At 32.1% G+C, this 20,479-nt stretch overlaps 1 protein-coding gene and 1 pseudogene across 2 annotated transcripts in view; one reads left to right on the plus strand and one right to left on the minus strand.

Annotated features, from left to right (window-relative positions):
- Positions 1-1,052: 1,052 nt before the first annotated feature.
- On the minus strand, positions 1,053-2,661 carry LOC114713023 (hydroquinone glucosyltransferase-like; annotated as a pseudogene).
- Positions 2,662-5,671: 3,010 nt separating this feature from the next.
- LOC114713018 (cysteine-rich receptor-like protein kinase 10) overlaps positions 5,672-20,479 on the plus strand; it is a 31,329-nt gene continuing 16,521 nt past the window's right edge. The window contains exons 1-7 of one of the 2 annotated variants that reach the window (XM_028897597.1): positions 5,672-6,546; positions 7,965-8,087; positions 8,205-8,344; positions 8,463-8,673; positions 8,815-9,052; positions 9,148-9,298; positions 9,620-10,225. In XM_028897597.1, coding sequence (XP_028753430.1) covers positions 5,751-6,546; positions 7,965-8,087; positions 8,205-8,344; positions 8,463-8,673; positions 8,815-9,052; positions 9,148-9,298; positions 9,620-9,964 — 2,004 coding nt within the window. In that variant the 5' untranslated portion in view covers positions 5,672-5,750 and the 3' untranslated portion in view covers positions 9,965-10,225. Of the gene's footprint in view, positions 6,547-7,964; positions 8,088-8,204; positions 8,345-8,462; positions 8,674-8,814; positions 9,053-9,147; positions 9,299-9,619; positions 10,226-20,479 lie in introns of those variants that run through there. The other variant, XM_028897596.1, reaches the window with a different exon arrangement.

Raw genomic sequence — 20,479 nt, forward strand, 5'->3', positions numbered from 1 at the left:
TATCTTTATTATATTAACAATTTGGGAAAATGACACATAACGAAGCTTGAAAATGTGAAATGCCAATTTGGAAAGCTAAAGAAATGTAATGACAGAGAGGGAAGTCCTTCTTAAATTAGAATTTTAAAATTTAGTAAAATGACAAAAATACCCTTTGTCTTTTTTTTTAAAAAAAAAACCTCAGCCCCTCACGGTGGCCTGCAGCCGGCAGCCACCGCCAGCCACCGGTGTGGTGGATGCCGGTGAAGTTTTTTGTCACAATAAATTTTTTTTTGCTTGGCAGAATATGGTTCAAAGTAGTCGGGGTGAGATTTGATCTCACAACCTCTTGGCCATTTGGGCCAACAAAAAAAAAAAAGACCATTGGGCTATCAAAAATCTCTTAATCTTATAATGCAAACAAAAATATAAGTTAACTCTTTTACTGTGACTTCAGCCTGTGACAACAATTTACCTGAGGATGACAAGTCTTAATTGAGAAATAACAAGTCTAAATTTGATATTAACAAAGCAACTTTTCCTGATACATAACAAGAAGTAGCATGTACATTAATTAAAAATAACCATAATTTATTTGAAAATGACACATCTTTACTGGAAAATGACAAGTCTAAACTTGAGATTAACAATATGTCCTTTTCTAATATATAACAAGAAATAGCATATACATTAATTAAAAGTGATCATAATTTATTTGAAAATGACAAGTCTTGACAATTATAATTAAAATCATCAAATAAGTCAATTTAAAATTGTACACTCCTAGCTATTAAGCTGTCACATAATATACACATTTCCTTTCTTCTTCTTTTTTTGCACATTTATTATAATTACATATTTGAAAATAAAAGCATATTTTTTAACATATTTTTTACTTTTCTGACAAAAAAATTATTTATTATTTATAATTAATTTTAACTGTTTTTTTCGTTATTCAAAAATCAAAATCAATCATTTTAAACTTATAATAAAGTATTATATTATTGCACCAACCATTAAATGCAACCATGTAATATTAAATATCAAATTTAATAAGAGAATGAAACAAGAAATACAAGCAATAAAAATCTCTCTCCATTATTCATTCTTCACAACATTTTCTCCAGCTTGGAATTTGCCTAAAGCAAATCTAACCTTATTGTAATGAGAAATACTATTACGAAATAAACAAGAAGCAAACTAATAAAACCCAACAAATCTTATCATTTCTTATTCACATCCAAATTTTTCCATATCAAAGCTACTTGATGTAGTGCTTTTGCAGAAGAGCCATCTTCTTTTAGCGCATTACCAACAATATCTTTTAAATCCCTTATCCTCTTATAAATCTCCTTACCTTCTTCACCTTCCATCAAATTCTTTATTGATTCTCCAATTTCTTTCCTTTTCACTATGCCATCTTCATTAACCTTTGGCCTCAGTGCTACCTTCAAACCATCAGTTAACAAACAAGCATTCATTCTTTGCTCTGCAAACAATGGAAATGCTATTAATGGCACCCTTCTGCAAACTCTGAAGGATGGAATTCCAACCACAGTGACTCAAGAATCCACCGATGGAATTGTGACTAAGGATTTGAATCTGAGGTGCCCATGAAGGAATAACCAAACCTTTCTCTCTGGTTCTCTCCAAGAACCCTTCTGGTAAGTAATCTAAAGGATTCCTGCTATTTTCAGAACCAAAGTAAGCAGCACTAGCAAATTTACTTGGGGCTCTCACAACCCATAAGAACTTTTCACCACTTAGTTCCAACCCTAAAGCCAGTTCATTGAGCTGCTCCTGAGACACTGTCCCTCCACTCCCAAATGAAACATAGAGAACTGATCTGGGTTGTTGATTATTCAACCATTTCAAACAATCTGATCCATTTTGCTCACTCCTTGACGCCTCACTTTGTAAAATAGGACCAACCGGATAAATCTGGGGCTTGTCTTTAAACTCTGCATGTAAGGCTTTAATTGTCTCAGTTTCCAATTCAGGGAAACTATTAACAAGAACCCCATTAGCATGACCGATTCTTCTGCCCCGCTCGAGAAATTTCTTATAGACAAAGCTGCTTCTATCTCGAAGAGACCCTGGTAGATCTCTACCTTGTATTGGCACACAACCTGGCATCTTTACGGGATCTTGTAGGTCTCTGAACCCCAAAGAGACTGCCTCATCAAGCTTTGGTCCATACAAGCAAAGAGATAAAGCCATGGCAGAGAGGGGGACGTATACGTAAGATAAGATATTGAGTTCCGAAGCAATATCTAATGCTTCCATGGCAAATATATCAACAACCAAAACTGCAAGGCCATTTCTCGAGCACAAGGATTCCAATTCCTGACGAATAGATGGCAGTGAGAGGGTCACTGCGCCTTGAATTTGGACTCCGATATAAGCTCCTTCATCATTATGATGAGCAATAACGTCCTTTTCATGAACTGGTGCGAGGGAAATTGAGTGTATATTCGAAGGAAGAGTTTGAAGGTAGGATTTGGTGGAAGAAGAAGGAGGACCAAGTGAGGGAATTATGCAGGTAACTTGGAAGTCTGCATGAAGATGGACCAGTCGCTTGGAGAACTCAATAATTGGGACGAGATGGGTGAGCCCTGCACTGGGAATGACGGCTATGTGAATTGTTTTTTCCATGGGAGCTTGGCTCTGAGAAACTGCTTTCTTCTTGTTAACTGAGGAATGAGTTTAGGTGCTCATATGCTAACCGGCCACTATTTTCGAAAACTATGTACGACATAAATGAACGGACAGTTATTGATTTGACTCAAGCTTTTTCTGAAATATTAAAAAATCCATCCTTCATTCACAACCCCTTCACCTGAGCTCACCAAAAACAGCAGAGTTTTATCTTCGTTTCATGTAAAAAGATTTTTTAAAAGTAATTTTTTTTCTTGGTAAAAATTTTTTAAAAGTATTTTTTATTTAATCAAACACCCTAGTTTAAACATTATGGAATCTAATTTTAAGTAATAAACTTTTCAACATTATTATTTTCTATCATGTATAATCACAGTCCAAATTGACAAATTCTTCATTTAAGAACAGGAATTAAATCTCACCTAATTCAAGTGCTATTTGTCAAGTCTCAATGTAAATCTTTTTGCTAATTAGCTATGAGTGTGGGTGTTCATAGGACGGGACGGGACTGAGAAAGGGAGAGGCCGTCCTAGTCCCGTCCCGATGAACAGGGACAGGACAAGATTTTTGTACCATATCTCATCGTGATCGGGACGAGACTGGGACGTCCCGCTTCTCTTTTTTTTAAAAAAAATACTATAATTTTTTATATGAATTTCTTTATGTTATAATGCTTATTTTTTTATTGGGCTTCTAAAAATAAAAACATTATAAGAAAATATTATATAGAAAACTCAATTATATAGTATAAAAAAGGTGTAAAAACAATACTGTAAAAAAAACATATAAAACACTATATGATAACTTTATGAATTGTTTCATTGAGGAAGAAGATTTTATTAAGATAATACTACAACTGAAGAGTTAAAAATCACTATAAAAATAATAATTGTTATTAATAAGTAAATTGAATAATTTAATAATAATTATTAATAAATAATTTTTAAAAAAAACCAGGGGACGACCACTTCCGCATCCCGTCCCGTCCCAAACCCACCGGTATTAGAACGGGACAAATTGGATGCCTCTAACTATGAGTTATCAGCCTTCTTTCTTTCTAAAAAGACATATAAATTATTTTAACTAATTTATTAATATAAAAAATGATAGTTAACTTATTAAATTTATTTTAAATTGTATTTGTTTTAAACTTTACTCATATTGAATGAGATTGTAAATGAAGGAAAAAAAACAAGAAATTACATTTAAATATTAATTACAGAGATAAATTAATAGATGAGCATTAATTACCTTTGGATAAAGCCATCCTCCGAAAAGTAATTTATACTGTGAAGAGGATAGAGTATAATTAAAAAATATTGGCCGAACGGTGCGGGCGCACCCCAAGATAGGAACTTGATGGGACTTAAGGTATGTCTGGAATCTGAAAGATTTATAATTTTATGTATTGACAATTTCGTCCTTCTCATGAACCATCGCCTGTCTCTCATTTTTCTTCTTCTTCTTTAGCCACCCACCGACCTCACCTCCATTTTCAGTTTCATAAAAACTCTTATATCAACAGGACATTATTTTTCATGAACCATACAACGGATCATACACAAGAACGAGCTACACATGAATTATAAAAAAACAAAGTGTAAGAATACTTATTAATTTTTGTAGTATAATTATAATTATATACTTATATAATTGAGATGTCCTTAAAATCACTAGATAAGCCGGCATGACGTGAGGTTGGTTGGTATTTAACTATTTATTTATTTGAGGATGAGCTAAAGAGAAGATTTAAATATAGAAAAAAATGGTAGTATATATCAAAGTTATTTGAATGCGTAACCAATAATATAAATGTTTTAATCAGCTAGCTGGCTTCTCTCCTTCGGAGTCTATATCTGAGATTTTAATATTTTCAATGTCTACTTTTTTGTATATACAAGTAACAAATTATGTTGATCACACAGCACATTAATATTGGAGATTTGTCCAAGTCAATACAATAATATCGACAACTTGCGTGGTATTTAATCGTCATAGTAACGCTGGCCTGTCTTCAAGCCAACCACATGGGACTTTTTTCTTCTTGTCCAATAAATTAGACTTTAGAGAAGATAGGGGAAAAGGACCTAGTAGGCTAATTAATTGGAAAAATCGACTTAGATTTCAAGACATGGAGGAAGTGCAAACTCATGGAAGATAAATGTAGATTACAGATGATAAATTGCAGATTCTGAATTATTAGGTCATTTTTTCTAAATTAATTAACTGATTAATTAATATATTCAAAAAGCATGTTCATATTTTTTTTTTCATGATTAATAAAATCATAATTTTTTGGTATAAAAAACATATCGGGTGATTTTTTTCCATGACTCAAACACGCATCACAACTTTCGTCAAAAATTTAAACTCGCATTTTTACTCGTAAGAAACTCTTAAGAGAAGTGTTTGGTGTCAGTTTGGCTACAAAGTCGTAACATGTCAAGAGTTCTCGCTGCATGGCCTTCGAAGTTCATGTATATAATTATGTATAATCTGTTAGTAATTCTATATTTGTCAGTCTTAATCTGCAAAACAATCGGTCAATTAAATCGTCGTAACAGTACATAAAATATTACGAAAGACTGACTAAAATAATTAAATATAATATATTAGAAATTTCGGCGAGCTGTCCCTCAACAGGATTGTCGGCCACGCAACTCATTTCACATACGTCGTTTTCTCTTTGTCAACTCAATGTGGGTCCCAACAATATCATAGTTTTCCAAGACGCGTTTGTATCTTTTTGATTGACTTTGTTGACTTGAGTAATATAAGAAGCGAGCCGAAGATGCCTTTGTATCAACAACTAGCAGCCCAAAATCGCATCCTAAGGCTTCTTCTTCCCCCTCATATTAACTTTTTTTTTGGGTGGCTTTGAAAAGTTTAGATAAGCAAGGTCTTGAGGAATTCATCACGATCATGGCATGTTTCTGAGTTCAAAAGGCGTTTAAAGATGTATCTACAAATCCCTGGCTAACAATATCCTTGTCATATTAATAGTAGGATTTGAACTCCTAACCTTGTGAGTTATGAGCTAAATTATTACCAATCAAACCGATAGATCTTTGTTGTGACCCTCATATCAAGGTTTCACAACTATTCATTCCTTCATGACAACCATTATTTCAATCGCTTTGCTTTCTTTCTTTTCTCATTTCATCGTTCTCACTACAGCCCAGCAAGACTTCATATACCATTTGTGTTACAACGATGTTGGTAACTACACAAGCACGAGTTCCTACGACACAAACCTTAAAACCCTTCTTTCTAATCTCACTTCGGACCCAAAAGTTGATTATGGCTATTACACTTCCTCTGAAGGCCAAAATCCTAATAGGGTCAACGCTCTTGGACTGTGCAGAGCAGATGTTAAGCCAGATTCTTGTCGTACTTGCCTCAACAATGCCACAATCCTTCTACGAAAGCTATGTCCAAATCAAAAGGAAGCATATGGATACAACGATGGGTGCATTTTACGATACGCTAATCGCTCCATGTTTGGGATAAACCAAGACTCAGATTTTTCAATCTTCATGTGCAACCCTAGTAATGCAACAGACAACTACAATGAAGTGCTTGATGGTCTGATGCGAAGGCTGAGAGGCAAAGCCACCGCCGGCGACAGTCGCAGGAAGTTTGCTGCCGGTACGGTGGCGGCTTTGTTTCAAACTGTATATGGTTTTGCTCAGTGCATGCCTGATTTGGCTGAGCAAGATTGTGATGACTGCTTGGAGAAGGCAATCTCGAGCATTCCCAGATTGTGTAACAACAGGATCGGTGGACGGATAATCAAACTGAGTTGCAACGTTAGATATGAGAATTATCGCTTCTATGATGATGTGGTTCTTGATTCATTATCTTCATCTCCTCCGGCTGCTTCACCATCCAACACATCTTCCTCACAAGGTACCGTTGATCTTAATCTTATGTGGTAAATACTTTTATTTGCATTTTAAAAATATCCTATGCACGCACTATGCCAATCTATGTTCATTTATTAATGCTAATATGTATACATAAAGACACACACATATATAGGGACCACTCTCATGTATATGAGAAATCCAAAATGATTATAACTACTCAAAACAGCTTAATTTCTATGAAGCTCTTATAGACTATTTTGGAACTAATTTTTTTCATGAGATGACTTAATTGCCCTATGAAATTTGTGTGAAGTTAGTATCTTAGTTGTAGTTGTTATTTGATCAATTAAAATTACTAACTGAACTTCTTGTCATTTAATTTTTTTTAAATTTTAAATTAAGGATATTTAAGTAATTTTACTATAAAATTTAATCCAAGACAAGTCCCTGGGGACTTCAAAGTAAGTAATTAGGCACGCATTTTAAGGTCCTGAATTGGTATTTGTAGATCTGCGAGGTATTTTTGTGTCTTATTCTCAATAAAGAAGACTTGTAATCCATGCATCAGTTTACATACCTTATAAATAATAAACTGATCACTTTATAAGTTATAAATAATGTAGCTAATTTTCCTATTAATTGTGCGCGCGCGTGCATATATGTGGAACCTCAACTTAATTTAGAGCGAAAGGACAATTATTTATTTAAGTTTTCACCTAACTATCACATGCTAAATAGCACTCATATATATATATTTCATATCTAAACTCATGCCATCAAGCAATTACTATTTATTTTAAATTTGTATCTAAGTGTGCCCACATGTCAAGTAGTACCTCATCCCATATTGATTAATGTAAACACTGTATAATTGAATACTATACTTAATTAGGAATCAATTATTCGTAAATTAACATGAATAATCAAAGAATGTGATTTATTTCTCAAATTCACACCAGTTATGAGTAAATTGTTAAGCCGCAAATAATTTCTATTTTTTTCTTTCAATTTCATGGCAGGAACGGCTGATTCACCAAAAGCTGTGTCTTCCCCAAAAGGTACAAACTCCTCTTTCTAATTTAACAAAGCAATTTCTTTTGTTTTTTTTTTTTTTGGCAAAGAAGCGATCAAAGCAATTACTCCCCGATCTTCTACATATACATATAAAAGAAATTTATTTGGAAATGACATATTTATAAGAGTCAATAATATCCTATTTAAAATTTTTAGTATTATTTTTTAATTTTCCCCATTAATTATTAGCTACTCTCACTTTATTAATTATACACATATTACTTTTAATTAATATTAATCAACTGTTTTTATCTACATAATTCAGTTATTTATATCTTATAAGAAGAACAAGAAGGAGTATTAAATATGAATTTTATTTTTGCAATTTTCTCCCTGTATCTTGTCAATAAATTTGTTAATCGGTTTCCGATCTTTAATTTGTAGGGAATGGCCACAGTACATCAAGAACAGTCATAATCGTGGCTGTGTCTATCGGAGCTTTTGTCGCAATTCTTATTTTGATTTGCATCTATTTTGTGGTTCGGAGATCGAAGAAACCAATTGAAAGTAAGTCAAAATAGTGTTTTCACACTAAACCATGTCCTTTGAACATTGTTAATTTTAATATCGTCATAATGGATTAAAAAAAGCTCACGTACATCTTTTGTTTGACTTTTTTCTCAGCTGATCAACCTGAAGCAGAGCATGATGAAATTAAACCAATTGAGTCACTGCAATTCAATTTCAACACTATAAAGCTCGCCACAGATAACTTCTCTATTGCAAATAAGCTTGGACAAGGAGGGTTTGGATCAGTATATAAGGTTAAAAAATAAGATAACACTGTCATTTGTGTGTGCGTGTGTGTGAATATGTGTGTGTTTGTGGGTAGTCTGGTACTGATTAAATAATTGCATGCCCCAACTCTAATAAATAATGCAGGGCAAGCTTCCAAATGGGCAAGATATTGCTGTTAAAAGGTTGTCCATGGATTCTGGCCAAGGAGATTCAGAATTTAAAAATGAAGTGCTTTTGGTGGCTAAACTCCAACATCGCAATTTAGTGAGATTATTGGGCTTCTCCTTAGAAAAGAAAGAAAGGCTATTGGCATATGAGTTTCTTCCCAATAGAAGTCTTGATTACTTATTGTTTGGTAAGTCACTGGGATGTTTTTGTCTTAATTTGGATGCATGCTGCTCCTATTCTTTCATTTATGTTGGATGAAAATCAAAATGCAAATTGTAGACATAGTTTCAATGGATCATAGCCTTAAATAGGTATGAAAATATTGCAGATTCAAATCAACGTGTTCATTTGAATTGGATAATACGCTACAAAATCATAGGAGGCATTGCTCGTGGCCTTCTTTATCTTCATGAAGATTCAAGGTTACGTATTATTCATCGAGATCTAAAAGCAAGTAATATTCTTTTAGATGAAGAGTTAAATCCCAAAATATCAGATTTTGGTATGGCAAGACTATTTGTTGTTGACCAAACTCAAAGCAATACCAGCAGAATTGTTGGAACTTAGTAAGTATATCGCTAGCCTTATTATCAATGAAAAATCACAATACTTATTCTCAACTAACACATCTAACTAAGCTCATTATTATCTTGACATTTAGTGGATATATGGCACCAGAATATGCAATGCATGGACAATTCTCTATCAAATCAGATGTTTTCAGTTTTGGCATATTGGTTCTAGAGATTGTAAGTGGCAAAAAGAACAACAGTGTCTTTGATGAAGAGAACGCCCATGATCTATTAAGCTATGTAAGCCCCTTGCCGCTTTTCACTCATGCATACATGTATTTGTCATCTTTCAATACATACACACAAAATTAAGATTGTAGGGTAGAAGAAAGTCAAAGAGAACACTCAATGAAATGATTGAGTGGGATTTTTCATTTAATAACCTAACCAAATATTTGATTGCTAATAGAGCTCAAGGCTTTATACAATCCATGTAGCCGACCCCATCTAGTGGGGCAAGATTTTGTTGTTGTGGTTGTTCTATGTGTCATGACTAGCTCACATGTAGTTGTGAAAGTAGCTTGGGATTAATGTTTATCATTGATGATGAACTTCTTGTAGGCATGGAAAAATTGGAGAGAAGGCATGGCTTTCAATTTAGCGGATCCTATGTTAAAAAATTGTTCAAGAAATGAAATAATGAGATGCATCCATATTGGGTTATTATGTGTGCAAGAAAATGTGGCTGATAGGCCAACCATGGCTTCAGTTGTAGTTATGCTGAATAGCTACTCTTCCTCTCTTCCCTTTCCTTCAAAGCCTCCACTTTTAATAAACACCAGAGGTTCATCAGAGATACATTTAAGGGAGTACAGTTCAGAAGCAACAAGATCAAGCGAAGGAGGAAGTAACTCTATGCAACAATCAGTAAATGAAGCATCAATTACTGAACCATATCCACGTTAGATTTTTGTCTTGTAGTTGAAATTCATAAGCACTAAAATGGGGACCTAATATATGTATATTTCTTGAGCATTATGTGGATATTTGGCCAGTTTTGGATCAAGGTGTAACTTTGCAAAACTATTGGGCACAAAAGTGAAATTATTGACAATTCCCTTAGTTTTTTTTTTAATAGCCGTGGTTTAATTTTAAGTAGATGACATAATTTCTTAATTAGCCATTGATCTATTTTGTGAATAGATATATTTCTTTCTATTTTTTGTATCAAAGAGTTTTCATGATTTGGGTCAAGATAGTTCATAAATGTCAAGGTGTATGCACATTCAAATTTAAAATAGAGTTAGTTGCTTATTGCCCACTTAATTAATCAAGTTATGGATCAAAGTTTTTGGACTAGTTTTCATTTTGGTTTTTGTTTTTTGTTTTTTGCCATCTTGGATTAATCTTTGTTTCGCCTAATAAATATATTTTATCATGCAAACAAATTAATCAAGTTATTTGGTGATCTGGTTCTTAATGTATTATTCATCCTGAGGAAAATGTTAAAATGATATGATTATACAACTTTTACAAATGATTTTACTACCCAACAAAGAAAGAAAAATGACATAAAAATTTATAAATTGTTATAAATATTATCAAGTATGAATGTCCATCTTCTCTTCCTCTTCAATTTCATCAACTCCCACTACTTTCACTGCATTAATTGGCCACTACTCCATTGCTCCTCCACTATGCTTTTAATCTTGTAACTTATATCATACTCATATTCATGTGATTTATTGTCCACTATGGCATTTAAGTACAAGTCTAACTTGTGTATAAGACTATGCCTATAAATAGGACATGCTACTGTGAAGTGAAGCAGGTGAAAGGATACAATATTATTCTCTCATTTTTTTTGTTTACATCTCTTCTCTAATCTACTTTGTTTGCTGGTTAGTTTCTTGACATGTTATCAGCACAAAACTATACCATCTAAGTTTGTGGTTTCTTGTTGATTTCGAAGATACTGTAATCCATATGATTTGGTAAGATTTTTTTCAATTTATTTAAAGGAAATGATTGTTTTGCATATTAACCTTATTGATTCATTAGCAACCAAATATTTTATTCATCATATTGAGGTGTGAAAATTTTTATTTCTATTTCTTACCTTTTTTATATTTTCATGATTCCACTATCCTTATACCTCTTAATTTATTATGAGGTTTATTTTCATCTACAACATTAGTATATATGATTATCATCTCTGATACTAATTAATGGTTGTCTTGGAAAATAAGATGTCAGACACATAAAATGAATGGCTAATAGCCATTTTACTCTTGATCTTATTATTAGATGGCCAAGAGCCACTTTTTGATGATTCTTTGATAAAAGACTATCTTGTGGTTGTAATAAATGGCATTTGATAATCTATATCAAAATTATGAAAACTGATGATTTAAATATCAAATGATACAAAAGAGTTTTATAGTTCTGGAAAAAATTTGCTATAGTCCAAAAGACTAATATTTGAGGAAATTAATAGTGTGCTATTGAAAACAAAAAACATGTCTATAAGAGTGATGAAGAGTATGACTACATTATTTCGGTAGAATTGATAACCAAAAAGGCAATAATTTTTGAGTTTGACTATTGAATCATAACAAAAGAGATAGTAATTGTAACATCCTGAATTTTCTGATTCAGGAAAAGCAGTAAAGAAAATTTATTAAAATTATTTAAAGCCTAGAAAATTTTGGTAAAAACTATGGAACATTAATTTCAATGACTTAAAAATTTTATGAAAAAATTTATTTCCCCCAAAATGGCTTAAATAATTTAAAGTTAACTTTGGTAGTTAAAAGGGCCTATTTTCTTGAAAATTCAAGGAAAATAGTTAGAGGTTTATATTTGAGCCAAAAATTTTAGGATAATTATTTTATGAGCCAAAGGAAATAATTGAAGGAGAAAAGCCATATATGTATGCGATTGCTTTTACATGTTGTTTGGGTTCGGTTGTGCCATGATTTTTGAAGCTTAGTATTGTTGTTTTGGTTAATATAGGCATTGGGTTCTTAGAAAAAGAAAGACGGAACAAGGGTATATTTATATATACAGTTGATGGTGTTAAATCTGTAACTTTGATTTTAAGGGGTTAATGAAAATATATATATATATATATATATATATATTTGCTTGAGTGTTTGACCGTGGGAGCTGCAATGTGAGTGGTGAGAGATATGTGGGAAAGAAGGAAGTTGTGTGTGTGTGCGCGCACGCGCGCGTGTGTATTGCTATATGTGTTGATCAAATTGAGGGCTATTGATGTGGAGTGTGTGAGCTTTAAATCTGGAATTTAAGTATAAAGATGAAGAAACAAAATTGTTGATTGATGTTTGGGCATGGGAGGTTTTCCGTGGAGATTAGTCAAACTTCTAATGTTTATTGATGAACTCAATGGTTAAGCCAATTGATTATAAAAGTTAATAATTGATTTAAAGTTGAAGGAGAGACTTAAATAATTTGATTTGTTTGAGAGCTAGAGTGAGAAATGGAAAAAAATGCTTAATGTTTGATTAGTCATATGGTTAACTATATTTAAGTTATACAGATATATGTATATATATATATATATAATTTCTTTTCCATGATGACGGACTATTAAATAAAAAGAAATAAAGTTCATTAATAGGTCAAGAGAAGATATATTTTGGATAATAGAAGCTAAATGGACTAAGTACTAACCCATTCATATGTGAAATCATATTATAGGATTGAACATCTACCCAAGCCCGCTAAGAGAGCAAGTAAAAAAGAAATCTAGAAAAGGTAAACCAGAAAAAGGGATTTCAGGCAGTAACTTTTTCTCTCATATACTTATGCTATAGCTCTGCATGTCTATTTGTGCCATAATGCCTATATTCCTTAATGAATATACAATGATTTTGATTATGGAAGTTGTGTGTTCAATTATGAATAGTGGTTTCAATTATGAGAGCTGTGTGCTCGATTATGAATAGTAACTTTAATTACTGAAGCTGTATGCTCGATTATGAATAGTGGTTTTAATTACAAGAGCTGTGTGCTCAATTATGAGTTGTGGTCTTCATTATGGGAGCTGTGTGCTAGATTATAAATGGTGGTTTTGATTATGGGAGCTCTGTACTCAATTATGAATGGTTGTATTGATTACGGGAGCTATGTGCTTGATTATGAATGGTGGTTTTGACTATGGAAGCTGTGTGCTTGATTATTAATGGTAGTTTTAACTATGAGAGCTATGTGCTCGATTATGAAGGATGATTTTGATTACAGGAGCTGTATGTTCGATTATGAACGATGGAAACTCGCAATTTATGTGGACACTGGAACTGTGTGTTCCCTTAGATTCGTATTTTATATGAATACTAGAACTATGTGTTCTCTTAGACTCATATTTTGTGTGAATAATGGAACTGTGTGTTCCCTTAAACTCATATTCTATGTGAATACCAAAACCATGTGTTCCCTGAAACTTATATTCTATGTGAATACTAGAACTGTGTGTTCTCTAGAACTCATATTCTGTGTGAATACTGAAACTATGTGTTCCCTCAAACTCATATTTTGTGTAACTACTGGAATTGTGTGCTTCCTCAAACTCGTATTCTATGTTAGTATAAGAACTGTGTGATCCATGATGAACTATATATGGTGTGTGAATCTTACCAGGTATGTTGATCTAATAAGTGCTTATCATATGGTTTATTTTGCATGCTTTGTGAACTTTTATACATGTATGATAGATTATTGTTATTACTGGGATTCTTAAAATCTCACCCCTTTCCTTCCATGATATACAGCAAAGACAAGTGGCTCAAGAGCAAGAATGTGGTGATTGCAAGGAATTGAGAAGGTTGGAAGAAGAAGTTATTTGTTTAGTTGGTCATCAGTTTTTGCTTTTATAGTTTGAACTTATAATTTTTTATTAGTCAAGTATGACTACCACTCTATGTATATAAATATGTAGATATAAAATTATATGAAATTTATGGAATGTAAATTCCTCAATAAATAGGAAACTATGGCTCTTGAAGTCAACAAATGAATGCCATCTCCTTTTATGGCTGTGTAATGATAGGTTAGTAATATTATTAACTTTCTATATTATATAACCCTGCATACTGGAAAGTCTGCAAGAAAATTTTTGCAAGAGTATTATATTTTCAGGATCAAACTTGGCTTAGTGGTTTCAAGTTATCACACTTGGACCCAGCTGACATAGAAAATTAAGGTATTACATTAACAGCCCTATGATCAATGTGATAAAATTATGAACAAATATTATAATATGACTAGAAGTCATATAGACAAATATGTATCAATTTATTAAAAATAAACATTAAAAAAGGGTTGTGAAGCCAAAAAGACTATGTGATATTATAAAAATATTGAAAGTAATTCTAATGCATCAGGGCAATAAGTTGTGAAGAAAGATGTCCAAAGTATTTATCAACATAGAAGAGATATAACTATATGCCTAGAAAGGTAGGCTATATATATCATGTTTAATTTTTATCAGTCTTTAAATTTATTGTGATTTGTGAGAAACAAATTATTATAAGAATATGATATTGTGACATTATAAGCGTGTAATATGAAATTATATAGATCAAATAGACCAAGAAGTTAATGGTTATATTTTGTTTATTCATATCTTATTCATATGATATGATTCAATATTAGTTTTAAATATTTTAAACATGTACAGTACATTGGTCTACGAAGGTTTGAATGTTATGTTTGATTTGTACTTTATTTTCAAAATTTCATTTTAAAGGATTTTTTTTTGTGTTTTTTCTGTATATATTGCAAGTTAAATTTATGGTACTTATAACAATTCATTATTATGTTAATGATACAATATAGAGAATTTATTTTCACATTCCTTCCAACTTGTACAATTCCTAAAGAATTATATGTAACAATATAAATATAGTTCCTAAAGAACTATTACAGATCTTTTCTTTATAGATGGACAAAATAATGAATAGTGAAAAATGTGACCTATAGATCTACATCACAGCTTCGGTTCTCTGCAAGGTCTAATAAAGATAACTCAATTGGATTAAATTCCATAATTATATATATATGAACTAAGGAGCAAATAGGTTTTCAAGCAAAAGATAAGTTATCGGTCTATATATCATATGTAAGTCACTATTTTTCAAAATACGTGAATAAAGGAATCATGTCTGCATAACTTACACTTGACAAGGAGATTGTTGGAATACAAGTGTGAGTTAATATTGGATAGATTTCTCATACAGCTCAATTAATCTCACAAATGGATGTCATATAAAATCAATAATATGTTATAGAAATTAAAAAGTTTACTGCTAGTTAAGAAACATGGTATAGTAAAGCAGAAGTTTACTGATCTAACTTATTGTTGGCATGAATTGTCTAATCATCTTGAATTGTATATATGACACAACAAATTATTAAGCATTATATATTGATATCCATTGAAGAATTAGAAGCTTTTTCACAAATAGCTAACACCTTATATAATTTATATGTGCTACTTATTCTCAAAGAAAATTGATTATAAAAATATCACTAGTTATGATTTGGTATGGATCTATACATTTTTGAAAATATACCAAATTCTTGTATATGGGCTCATTTAGGTGGGATGAAAATCATATAAGTATTTGATAAATTTGATAGATGTATCTATAAAATGGTAACATATGTGGTTTGTAAAACTCCTTCCCTCAAAATGTTATAAACTCGTCATAAAACTACTACTATGGTAGAAAAGAAAAATTATTATAACAAAATACCATAGTAGAAATGGATTTGCATAAATTTAGAAGTAGACATTCAAACCTGTGGGTCGAAATCCAAACAAAACTATTACATACAACCAAATCATTCCTTTAATCTATTGGGCCTTAGAGCCTCCAGCCCGGGTAACAAAAGATATTAAACAAAAGCCTAACCACTTGTTTTTCAATAACATAAATCAAAGTGTCATAAAATATAAGAAATGGCCTTCGGCCAACCAAATATGGGGATAAAACTTACTCCATTTTACAAAAATGCCATGTAATCAAAATCAAAACATTTCCAAAAGAATCCTATATGTGGCAATATACAATCAGCCATACATGTACATAGGCTAAAGGCATTACAACTAACCAAGCTCAAGCCTCTATGTCCCTCCCTGATAGCATACACCTAGAACCTTTACCTAAAAGCATTATAAACCACAGGGTGAGACAAAAGTTCCAGTAACCAACTTCCAATTCAGGGTACAAACTAAAAAGTGCTCGTGAGGCATCAAGTGGGGACAATTACATATAAAACTGTAAATGATAGTGACAAAAATCATGCAAGTATAATGATGCAACCCATCAGCCTATCCCTTTCTTTAGGGGATTTAAAAGAGCCGAACCTGACCTATCTCTCACTATAAGAGACGTAAGGAGCCACAAAGGCATATCCCTCACTATGAGGGACGTAAAGAGCCAACCATCATGCATTAATGAAGGCCTTACGACATGGTAGTAACAACCACGTCTCTCAACAATTCCTAATACATGCATCATGCTCAAACATCTTTAACGAAGAGTCAAAACACATTTCACAATTAGTCTTAATCAGTGGCATATCTTTCAAGACTTCTGATACACTTAGTATTACATAAACCCCACAAGACAACTCTCCATTTTCAATATACAAAATACATTTAGAACACTATTTATTACTCAAAGCACAAAAACATAAATCTACTCACAGTACCTTGATAGTATGTACAAAGGATTGGAAAGTGGTTATCTCTCGCCTGAGCAAGGAATAACAAACTACCAACGATGCCCCGTGCACCAATAAGACTCACAACCAGTCTACACAAACCCATAAACACACAGCCACCATGTATTAGCTTTTAAAGTAATAAATGGTCAACACAATACTTGGGGACCCAAAATTTCTAGTCTCAACCAAAAGTCTACCCAACTCACAAAGGCCAAACCATCATAATAATACTCCAAAAATCACAAGAAACCATTATCACTCCAATTCCCCTTCCAAAACATCAATTGAATTCATAAACTCAAAGTCCCACTCTAGAAATTCATCACCCAAACACCCAATTAGAACAATTGAAGTCTTGACAACATTCTAAACTGATTAAAGTTCCCATTTAACTCTCCTTAACATAACCCAATCCACAAAACTCAATTTCAACTACTACATTATCATCCTCAATCATAAACCTCCATTTTTACAAACCCTAAATTCTCAAAACTTCAAAATCTCCAAATCCAAGAAAACTACACCAATTAAATACTTAAACTAACCCATAGCAATCATTTAAACTCAAAACAATCAGTCAAAGACCTCAATTCCATTAGAAACTAGGAAGCCCTATGGTTCCTCTACAAAATCCTCAAAAATCCCAAGAGAAAGAGTAGATAGAGGTTAGATTCACTTACTTGAGATACTAGACCCTTAGAAACACCTTCTCCAAGCAGAGTTCCAACTCCCACCTTCAGAAAATCTGATTTTTGCACATCAAACCCTTCCTCCAGATTTAAAGATGCAAACTTTTTGTCGTGGTGAACACACTACTTTACCGCGACAAACTAATCCCGAGAGGGATTTTTTGACCTGGAAAACCAACATTGTTGGGGCCAACTCACATTTTGTCGCGGCGAGGAATTTTTTCGAGAGGAACTCTCTCTCACCTGAACATCTTTTGTCACGACATCCCCCTTAACTTTGTCACGGCGAAACCCTATTTCCAAAAAGAAGTTCTCTCAATACTCTCCAGTTCACCGCAGCGAACAAATCCTGAGAGGGATTTGTTCACCTGCTCCTCCAACTCACTTTGATCCCAAACCGGACACCAAGAGTCAAGTAATCACTAGTCTATCCTTAAAATCAGCCAAAAAGAGCTACCAAAATTCAAAATAAAACTCAGGACATTACATGGTTGATATTAGTTTGCAACATGAAGTTTGCAAGATTGTTTACATGAATCATTATGGAAGGTATTCAGACTATGTGATCCTTAAAATTTGATCTTAAATATACTAATAAATTTATATATTAGACTTCCAGTGATTATCATATGCTTGATAGAAAAATAGTTGAAAAGCCAACTTAAGAAAATGATTTCACAAAATTATTTGTTAATGTCTCCATTAGTGCTGGATCAATATTTTATAAGAACAGGTCTTTCATTTCATTGTTGGCATATTTAATTTGATATATTTCAGCAATTATACACATCAGGCCAACAAAATTCTCTTGATAAAATTGGCTTTTCGTCAGGAGCCAAATATCTTCCATCTTAAAAGTTTAAATTGCAATGCTTATTATTATTGATCCACAACAATGCACATAGATGGATATTTAAAGAAAGTTGGGATAAATGTTGGGTAAGAAACTCCTTCTTCTCGTTTGTCTCTAAATGAAACAAAAATATATTTCTCAAGAAAGCATATGGATTTAAGAGATTTACACTACAAGATTAATTGATTATCATTTGACAAAGTTTTTTCAATATGAGGGGGATAAATTGAGTAGCAAGACAAGAGAACACATAAGATCTATTATTACTATCAAATATAGATCCTCAAATATAGCAATATGAACTAGAAGTTTATCCAACAATGCATTCATGAAATGTTACAAAATATTTGTCAGATGTCATTACTGACCTAAATGAATATTTCTAAATCTCATATTTTAGCTGAAAGTGCTCTAATTAGTATAAATAAAAGTAAGACATGCCTGAAGCATGAGAGATTAATCGGTTCTAATATAAATAACTAGAATAAAAAGAAGCATAAAATTTAGAAGTCATATTGATGAAGCATGTACTTTAAAAGAGTGACAAGACAGAACTAATTTCAAAACCCCAAAAAGGTTTATGTCTATGAAAAGTAATAGAAAGACCTCAATAAGTTATGTCGTAAGAGGACAAATGAAACCAAAAAGATAAAATTATCAACAATGGTTTTGATAAAATTATCACATGATAAAAAAAGGATCTTATGCGTAGATCTATCTTGCAAAGTAGACAGATATTTGGCCAAAAAGAAAAATAAAAGAGAAAAGACAAAATGAAAACATTATTTTAACATATGAAAATTACGGACATGCAATCAGAATACATAAAATATAAATTTTTATGGAATATATGAACATTTATGTGAAAATAAAGATTTTCACAAAGGTCTAATGATGATTATGATAAGACATATTATTTTGTGGTGGATATAATTATCCATATCTGAACAGTTTGGCAATTATAAAATGCATCTGTTAGATAATATTATAACTCATGCATGAGGATCATTAGATATCGTAATTTACATGATAATTCTTCAAGGATAAAAAAAATGGCAAAAGTATGTATAAGAAAATCATTCAACATATGAAATATTATAGAAATTAAAATAATGAATATTTAGCATCCATTTTATAGTTCTAGATCAAAATATGTGAAATTTCCTGAAGGATTTAAGTTACCAGAAGCATACAATTTAAGTTCTTGAGAACAATGCCGATAAGGATTAAAGCAATCAGGGTATACGTAGTATAACCGATTAAATAAATATTAGTTCAAGGAATGATATAAAAATGATCCAATTTGCCTATGCATTTTTATGAAAAGTTATTTAATGAGTTTGGTATAATTTTTATTTATGTTAATGACATAGATAACATTGGAACTCCTAAAGAGCTTAGAAAAGTTGTGAATAGTTTAAAAAGAAGAATTTGAAATGAAGGACTTGGGATAAACAAAATTTGCCTCGGATTACAAATTGAATACTTGAGAAATAAAATTTTTGTGTATTAAGTAACTTATACAAGAAAAGGTCTTAAAGTGCTTTTATATGGATAAATCATATTTATTATGTACTTCGAAGGTTGTGAGATTTATGGAGGTGAATAAAGATCCTTTTAGACATCGAGAAGGTGATCAAAGACTACTTGGTCTAGAAATACCATATGCTAGTGTAATTGGTGCACTTATATATCTTGAATTGGTGTACTTATATATCTTGCTGGTCACAAACGACTTGATATATAATTTGTTGTTAACTTTATCAACCCGCACTATATTTACTATGCATTACTCATCCACTACTCCATTACTCCTCTACTATGCCTTTGATGGAAGCCCTCATCGTTAGGGTATCAAAACAAAACCGGATAAGAAAATACACTATACATAGTAGTGCAATCCAGATCGTATTCACTTTGAGAAGTCTTTTTGGTTTCTAAACAATTTAAATGACAAAAACATGTGTTTAAAAGGGTGAAAGTTGGGGGTTTTTATCTTTGAAAACTAGAGAATTAAAAGTACTGTAGTGAAAGGCAAAATATTTTTATATTTTTCTGTGATAAATTGCTTTGTTGGAAAAATAATGCAATAACAACTAAAGATGAGAAAGTTTGAAAACTCTTGATGATGAAATGCCCCCTGGAGAAATGACTTGGCCTTTCTAGCTTCTTAAATTAGTGGGA

This window comes from Neltuma alba, unplaced genomic scaffold (assembly GCF_004799145.2).
Source record: "Neltuma alba isolate B1F8T4 unplaced genomic scaffold, ASM479914v2 tig00011409_pilon, whole genome shotgun sequence".
In the NCBI taxonomy this organism is placed as follows: Eukaryota; Viridiplantae; Streptophyta; class Magnoliopsida; order Fabales; family Fabaceae; genus Neltuma; species Neltuma alba.